Source organism: Coturnix japonica, chromosome 9 (assembly GCF_054131305.1).
Source record: "Coturnix japonica strain WE chromosome 9, WE-NBRP24, whole genome shotgun sequence".
In the NCBI taxonomy this organism is placed as follows: domain Eukaryota; kingdom Metazoa; phylum Chordata; class Aves; order Galliformes; family Phasianidae; genus Coturnix; species Coturnix japonica.
The window spans coordinates 20,702,223-20,710,624 of record NC_140671.1 but is presented as its reverse complement, the minus strand read 5'-3'; the positions used below and the strand labels follow the sequence as shown (position 1 = coordinate 20,710,624).

Sequence of the window (8,402 nt, the reverse complement as noted above, 5' to 3'; positions counted from 1 at the left end):
TCAGTCTGTCTGTAGAATAATAATTACTGATATATGTACAGTGGAAGCAATATTCAAGATATTATTCAAATCTCTCCTGTGCCTGAGATCCCAAACTGTAATTCCTGTTCACAGAAACATTTGACTAAGATAAGTATGTGCAGTGAGGCTGGAGTGCATGTTGTACGTGCAGCCTTTCATGGCAGGAGAAGCAGGAACTTCTCCTAGTAGTACACTGCCTTTTTACTATGCCTTTATGTTGGAGGCTGCATCTGGATAGGTGAGTCTGCTACTCACAGTAAGAGACCTGGTAGAGCTGACTATTCCCAGAGCTCAAAGTAAAATAGATATCTGGAAATCACACACAAAGAACAAAGGACTGCGTTGGTGAGCATATTTCCTTTGTGCCTTTGACAGTCACAGTTGTGGCAATGGTAGAGGCCATGAGGAGTCTGTTCAGGAAGCCAGGAGTACTGTTCTGGGTCATGAAAAGGCAGCCAGTGGTTTGACTATCACACATTTATGTGTTTTGATGTTTTACAGTGGGTCTTAAGTAAAAGGAACTCAGGTTTTGGTTGCCTGCAGGACAGATGTTCTTTTGGGTTCAATATGTTTGCATAGTGACATGCAACCATGGGACTGGTGTTCAAGGACCCTCTTGGTTCCTTCAGTTCCTAGGTTCTTTCTTGCCTAGATTTGACACTTTGTTTCAACAGAAGAGCTGATATTCTCTAGTGAAGGCTATTAGTTTGGGCACAAGTGGTAACCTAAACCTGTTCCAACCTGTACATACAAACCTGCAAGATGGTCTCATTTCAGTCCTTCTGTTTTTCTTTTTTTCCCTCAGAGCCAAAACCTGTGTTTATAAACCAGGAGCAGGTGCAGAAAGAGGTGAGTGCTGCCCTGGCAGCAAGTGCCTCCCTCAGCTGTGAAGTAGCACAGGATCCAACCGAAGTAAAATGGTACAAGGATGGAAGACTGCTAGCCTCCTCCAGAAAGTTCAGAATGGAATCTGTGGGCAAAACACGGCGTCTGGTTGTGGAGCAGCTGGAGAAGAAAGATGCTGGAGAATACATCTGTGAGGCTGCTGGCCAGAAGATGACCTTCGAGCTGGAAACAACTGGTGAGCATTCAGAAATTCTCAGCCAGGATTTTGTAGCCTTGTTGTGAACTTGGTTTTAGGGTGAAATCTCAGTTTTCTTTGCACCTGACAGTGTGAGAATTTGCTCTGGCCCTTTGTGTACCTCCCCGGTGCTCAGGTGTTCCTTCCCTTACTTGGGGATAACGTCATTTATTCAAGGTGATGTCCAAACGGGCTTGTTAACAGTCCTCTGCAGTGCTTTAAGCTGTCATAGGTCAGCCAGAATTTATGCATGTTCTATAGCCATTCCTACATGTTGAAAACACTGCACTGTGCTTAAGCTTCAGCATATGTTCCAGTAAGTACAGTTCCATTAATTCTACGGAATTGGGTGAATTAGGCATAGATCTGAAGGCTGCCTTTGCCCAGTGCAGAGATGGAAGGACTAATGTAGATTTGACTTGATATTTTCCCTTCTAGGATGGGAAGGAGCTCCGTCAAAGTAAAAAAGTGGACATTACTTCCCAGGGAAATAAGAGAAGTATCATTATTCACAGGCGGTGAACTCTCATTTTCTCTCTCAGTCTGCAACCAGGTTGGGTTGCTGTTTCAGTACTGGCTGTTTTATGCAGGAACTCTGCTCCTGAGGTTAATCCAAGTTGTATCCAGGCCCTTCAGAAGGAAAGGGAAATAGCAGCACAGAAATATGGTCTGATTCTGACATAAAGAAGTGCAGACCTGGAGAGTTAAAAGGGATTGTGTGATGTTCAAGGGACTTTGAAGCAAAGATGTCCCCTAGGTAAGATTTGTGGCTGACATTCCCCATACATTGTGGGCACACAAGGTAAGGAGAGACTAGTGATGAGCATGCAGAGAAGCCAATGATTCAGACAGGTTTGTAGTGACGCGACATTGTAGAGTTCTGTCTAGTTCTCCTTGGCATAGTTTGGAAAATAAAGATGAGGTAATTGGTGGTAACCAGTATGGCTTCCTAAAATTCAAGCCATGCCTGACAAACTTGGTGGCCTTTCATGATGGAGTAACAGCATCAGTGGATAATGGGAGAGCAACTGACATCATCTACTTGGACTTGTGCAGAGCATTTGATCCCGTCCTGCATGACATCCTGGTCACCAAACTGGAGAAAAATGGTTTTGATGGATGGACCAGTTGCAGGATAGGGAACTGTCTGGATGGTCACACTCAGAGAGCAGCAGTCAATAGCTCAGTGTCCAGGTGGAGGGTGGTGTTGGGACCAGTGTTATTTAACATTTTTGTAGGCAACATGGACAGTGGAATCAAATGCAGCCTCAGCAAGTTTGCAGATGACACCAAGCTGAGCGGTGCTGTTGATGTGCTAGAGGGAAGGGATGCTACCCAGAGGGACCTGGACAGGCTGGAGAGGTGGGCCCTTGGCAGCCTCATGAACTTGAGTGTGGCCAAGTACAAGGCCCTGCACCTGGGTCAGGGCAATCCCAAGCACAGGCACAGGCTTAGAGGAGAATGATTTGAGAGAAGCCTTGACCCTGAGGAGAAGAGTTGGTGTGGAGGGAGGTGTCCCTGCCTATAGCAGGGGGACTGGAACTAAATGACCTTAAAGATTCAGTCAGTTCTATTGTTTTTCTACCCTTAATTTTGCTTGAAAGGTTTTAGAATAAATGAGATTCTGGTTTCCATGAAAACTGTTTGCAGGGAGCTCCATTGTAGCTAGTAAGTCTATCTTTAAGTTCAAGGGCAATAATGCATTGACTGTGTTGAAGAGAGAAATGACTCAGGAATGGATGATGGTTTAGAATAAAACATAATCCTACTTATTTTCTATGCAAATATGTGTAAGGAAAAGATGCTGCACTCAGTTCTGGAAATATCCTGACAAATATATCTCTACTGTTTCACAGCTGGAGATATCAAGATTGTTAAACCACTGGAAGATGTGGAAGTGAATGAATATGGGAGTGCATCTTTTGTCTGAGATTTCACACGATGAGGTTCAGAGCCAGTGGTACAAAGATGACAACAAGCTGAAGGCTGATGACAACATCAGAATGCGGCAAGATGGTAGGGTGTAAGAGGGGGATCTTTCTCCTGAGTGGGGGGTGGGTTGGAGATCAAGCATATAAGACATCTGAAATGAAGTGAAGAAGGTTCAGAAGGGAGTTCCCCTTTTGTTTTGGGACTGAGGTTAGGGTGGAACAAGTGACATGGTGGGATGCTTAGTGTGGGAAGTGTGATGCTATCCCACCATCCCACACTGCTGGGAGCAGGTAGGAAATGAGTGCAGTTATTTCCAAAGTGGGGGTGAACAGGGCAGTCAGTTCACCTCTCCAAAGAGGTTTTGTCTGACAGTGAGTGTGATCCTTCTGTATCAGGTACTTTGAAGGTGACGACAGCCACATTTGGTCAGTCCTTGTAGAAGCCATGTTTAGATTACACTTTGGTGGGGATGTGGACGTGGGGGAATGGGTGGTTTAATTGACATGAGAGAACAGGCAGTGATGCTGTGAAACCAGATGGATGATGCTCAGCCTGGCCATGTGCCTCAGAGCTCTTTGCTCAAGGAAGCAAAGTGTAGTTGTGGGGTTGCTCTCAAGAGCCCAGTTTGGTAGGGACGAGCTGGAGGTTGGACTAGATGACCTTAGTGGTCTTTTCCAGCCTTAGTGACTCTGTGGTTCTCTGCTTCAGGAAAGAGCTACTCGCTTACTTGCACACGTGTCCAAGTCAAGGATGCAGCAGAAATAAAATCTGTAGCAGAAAAGGCAGAATCTCGTGAATCTTGTGTCCATCTTACAGTTAAAGGTAATTATGCTTCTGATGACGATTTTGATTAAATTATCTTATGTTATAAACGAGCTAACATCCTTTGATTTAATGTCAAGGAAGTTAAACACCACCAGGACCTTTCACAGAAATAAAAACTCCTACCTACCTACCTTTCTGCCCACAAAATATCCAGCTTCTCTTTTGGAATTTACTTTTGCTAAGTAAAACAGATTATTTTCTTAGGAGGTTGATTTTCTACGTTTAGACTTCAGATTTGTGTTTGAACGTTGAGGGATAAAAAACATAGCTTGACTTTTTCTTCATTTTCTCTTGCTGTTTGAAAAGAACACAGGGTTTTGGTTTTTTTTTTAATATATACAATGTTAGGGTATATATATGATGTTAAGTGTGATAAAGAAAAGGGAGACATTTGAGTTAGCACACTACTCAAGAGTTCAGTCCCCAGCTTTGCCACTGTTACAATTATAAGGGCAAGAACTTCCTGGAAAATGAATTTCTCCTAAGTAGAGTCATTACATTTGAGCTACAGAGACCTTTACTAGGTGAAAACTTGTTGTTCAGAGCTAAGTTGCTGTATTTAACCAAAGTAATTATCAATGTCTGTGTTTCATTGAACCTCTTTTCCATTTCGTAATGCGAGGAGTTTGATATTGGGATGGGAAGGTCATGGTTTGATTTAGATGTTGGACTGGGAATCAGAAGATCTGGGCACTTTTCAGATTGTCAATCTTATTGTCTGACTTCTTAACAACATTCTTTTCTTTCTATTATTTTTTAATGATGTTTCAAGGCATTCTGAGCTGATAGGTGTAGTGTTCATGTGCAGTAATGCTGGTGTGAGTAAGTGGGGTGATAATGTAAGGGTTTTTTACATTCCTTCTAAATCTCTGCTTTCTCTTGTTCCATCCTTCTTAAAGAGCAATCCATTAATCTAGTAAAGGAGCTGTGTGATGACTATGTGACTGAGCCTGAAGAAGCCAAATTTGAATGCGAGATATCCATTCCTTCTGTGAAACCTCCCAAGTGGTATTCCTACGTGGGGAAGTCTTACAGGCTGGCAGAAACTTGATTATGCAGCAAGAAGGCACCATCCACCAGCTGACCATACTGAAAACCACCACTGATATGACAGGCACCATTCAGTTCTCAATTGGCAAATCAAAATCCACAGCCAATCTGCTCGTCAGAGGTAACATATCCTGGCTTGGTTTACATCATGAAGATGAAGAATTAATTAACGTACAGTCTTCCTTCACTGGGGTCTTTGAAATATTGTGTGTGTGTCTGGAGGGTCTGCTCCATTTCCATTTAAAAGTCGTTGGACACTAAATGAGACAGCTGCATCTCAGTAAAAGATCTGTTTGAATAGTTTTGATGTGCTTACTATTCAGATCTACAGAGCTGACGTTTTGTCCTTGGCTATAGCAAAGAGGTCAAATCAGGTGAAATTAATTGTATTTCACAACTAGACAAGTTGAAGTTTGGTAGCACATAAGTTTGATGCCATTTCTCATTGATTTCATCTGAAAGAAACTTCCAGGCTTTTTGTCCGCTGTTGTCCCCAGCGTAAGATTATCCATTCACATCCTAAAGTACTTGTTATATTTTTAACTCACTCTTATTTGAATAAAAGCCTCAACATTTGGGAGCAATTTAATAAGCACAGAACAAGAGCTGGTGTCATGGTTTAATAATTTTGTAATTTTTACTATCAGTATTCCACATCAAGGTGCACTCATCCTTTCCCAGCCACCACAGCAGATTTCCTTTTGACTTATACTTCTTTCCATGTGTGCTCTACTCATGCATGGCCAGTGCAGGATATAGAGTCCAGATGGAAAACTTGCTTACAGAATGCCTAATTAAGGTATATAGAGAAAAAGTGTTTCCTTAACATTAATCCACTCTATCTTAAGTCCTATACCTAATTGAACTATTCTGTACCTAATTGAAATATTTTCTGAGACTCTACCTATATATTTACAGGAAAATCATTGGCTGCACTCCCCCAACATCAAATTCCCTTGTGGTACACATTGAACATTCCCATTTTTGTCCATCACCCACCATGTGCACCCAGGTCCCTGGGCAAAGACAGTACCCCGGAGAGGTTTGCCCTTTCCAGACGCTGGAAGGACCCAAACCGTCTTTCCCAACACGCTCTTTATGTGTACTACAGGAACCTTATCTCCCTCCACGGTACGTAGGGAGCTGGATTGGTTAGGACCATTGCGATTACTAGATCCTCGAGTGTTGACCAACCAGGTGGCTTCTGCTAAATGGTTCTCCCAATTTTTATACGTTCCGCCACCCATTGCTTTCAACATAGTTTTCAACAACCCATTGAATCGTTCAATCTTACCAGAAGCTGGTGCATGATAGGGAATATGGTAAATCCACTCAATGCCATGATTTTTGGCCCAAGTGGTTACAAGGGAATTCTTGAAATGAGTCCCATTATCAGATTCAATTCTTTCTGGAGTGCCATGCCGCCACAGGATTTGCTTTTCCAACCCTAATATGGTGTTTCGGGCGGTAGCATGGGGTACTGCGTATGTTTCGAGCCACCCAGTGGTTGCCTCCACCATGGTGAGTACATAACGCTTACCATTGCGAGATCGTGGCAAGGTGATATAATCAACCTGCCATGCCTCTCCATATTTATACTTTTGCCATCGCCCTTCCCCCCAAAGAGGTTTCATCCTCTTGGCTTGTTTAATTATGGCGCATGTTTCACAATCATGAATAACTTGAGCAATAGCGTCCATAGTTAAGTCCACCCCTCGGTCTCTGGCCCACTTATATGTTGCATCCCTTCCTTGATGACCTGAAGTCTCATGGGCCCACCGAGCCAGGAATAATTCACCCTTGTTCTGCCAGTCCAAGTCTATTTGAGCCACCTCAATTTTGGCAGCTCGATCAACCTGATGGTTATTTTTATGTTCTTCAGTAGCCTTACTTTTAGGCACATGAGCATCTACATGGCGCACCTTTACAACAATGTTCCTTATTCGGGCAGCAATGTCTTTCCACAGTTCAGCAGCCCAAACAGGTTTACCCTTTCGTTGCCAATTATCATCCTCCCACTGTTGCAACCACCCCCATAAGGCATTTGCCACCATCCATGAATCAGTATAAAGATGAAGCATTGGCCACCTCTCCCGTTCAGCCACATCTAAAGCCAGCTGAACAGCCTTTACCTCTGCAAATTGACTTGATTCTCCTTTACCTTCAGTGGCCTCTGCAACTTGTCGTGTGGGGCTCCATACAGCAGCTTTCCATCTGCGATGCTTCCCTACAATACGACATGATCCGTCTGTGAATAGGGCAAATTTCTTTTCGTTTTCTGGTAGCTCATTGTATGGTGGTGCCTCTTTAGCACGTGATACCTCTTCTGTAGGTGGTGTTTCAATTTTTTTACTCTCAGGCCAGTCCATGATCACTTCTAGAATTCCAGGACGGCTGAGTTTTCCTATTCGAGCTCGCTGAGTAATTAATGAAGTCCACTTACTCCAAGTGGCATCAGTAGCATGATGGGTGGAGGGAACCTGTCCTTTAAACATCCAGTTAATTACTGGCAAGCGAGGTGCTAGAAGAAGCTGAACCTCTGTCCCAACTACTTCAGAAGCAGCCCGAACCCCCTCATACACGGCTAAGATCTCCTTCTCAGTCGGAGTGTAGCGCTCCTCAGACCCTTTATATGCTCGACTCCAAAATCCTAGGGGTCGACCTCGGGTCTCTCCTGAGGCTCTTTGCCACAAACTCCAGGTGGGACCTTTCTCTCCAGCAGCAGTGTAGAGGATGTTCTTCACATCCTGTCCCGTCCGTACTGACCCCAAGGCCACGGCACGGGCTATTTCTTGTTTTATCTGCTCAAAAGCCTGCTGCTGCTCAGGACCCCATGAGAAATTATTCTTCTTCCGTGTTACCTGATAGAGAGGGCTCACTATGTGGCTGTAGTTTGGGACATGCATTCTCCAAAAGCCCACTACTCCCAGAAAAGATTGGGTCTCTGTTTTATTTGTGGGCGGAGACATAGCAGTGATTTTGTCAATCACATCTGCTGGGATGTGACGACGTCCATCTTGCCATTTTATGCCTAAGAACTGGATTTCCTGGGCAGGCCCCTTCACCTTGCTGCGCTTAATGGCAAAACCAGCTTTCAAAAGAATTTGGATTATCTGTTTCCCTTTCTTGGAAACCTCTGCTGCTGTATGGCCCCACACTACAATGTCATCAATATACTGCAAGTGTTCAGGAGCATTACCCTGTTCCAAAACAGCTTGGATTAATCCATGGCAAATTGTTGGGCTGTGCTTCCACCCCTGGGGTAAACGGTTCCAGGTATACTGAATACCTCTCCAGGTAAAAGCAAACTGTGGCCTACATTTTGCAGCCAATGGGATGGAGAAGAAAGCATTAGCAATATCAATGGTGGCATACCACCTAGCTTCTTTTGACTCCAGTTCATATTGGAGTTCTAACATGTCTGGTACAGCAGCACTTAATGGAGGTGTAACTTCATTCAGGCCACGGTAATCTACCGTCAGCCTCCATTCCC

General features: G+C 43.9%; 1 protein-coding gene across 1 annotated transcript; it reads left to right on the top strand.

Annotated features, from left to right (window-relative positions):
- Nucleotides 1-777: 777 nt before the first annotated feature.
- LOC146759785 (myosin-binding protein C, slow-type-like) lies at nt 778-3,850 on the top strand. Its single transcript, XM_085509308.1, has 3 exons — nt 778-1,102; nt 2,959-3,118; nt 3,743-3,850. The coding sequence occupies exons 1-2, from the start codon at nt 784-786 to the stop codon at nt 3,030-3,032; spliced, it is 393 nt and encodes a 130-aa protein (XP_085365434.1). The 5' UTR covers nt 778-783; the 3' UTR covers nt 3,033-3,118; nt 3,743-3,850.
- The last annotated feature ends 4,552 nt before the right edge of the window (nt 3,851-8,402 follow it).

Excerpts from the sequence above, each read along its gene's own strand:
- LOC146759785 (XM_085509308.1), top strand. The coding sequence starts at position 784 with ATGGTCTCATTTCAGTCCTTCTGTTTTTCTTTTTTTCCCTCAGAGCCA. Across the intron at positions 1,103-2,958 it reads CTTCGAGCTGGAAACAACTG|CTGGAGATATCAAGATTGTT; the intron begins GTGAGCATTCAG and ends ACTGTTTCACAG.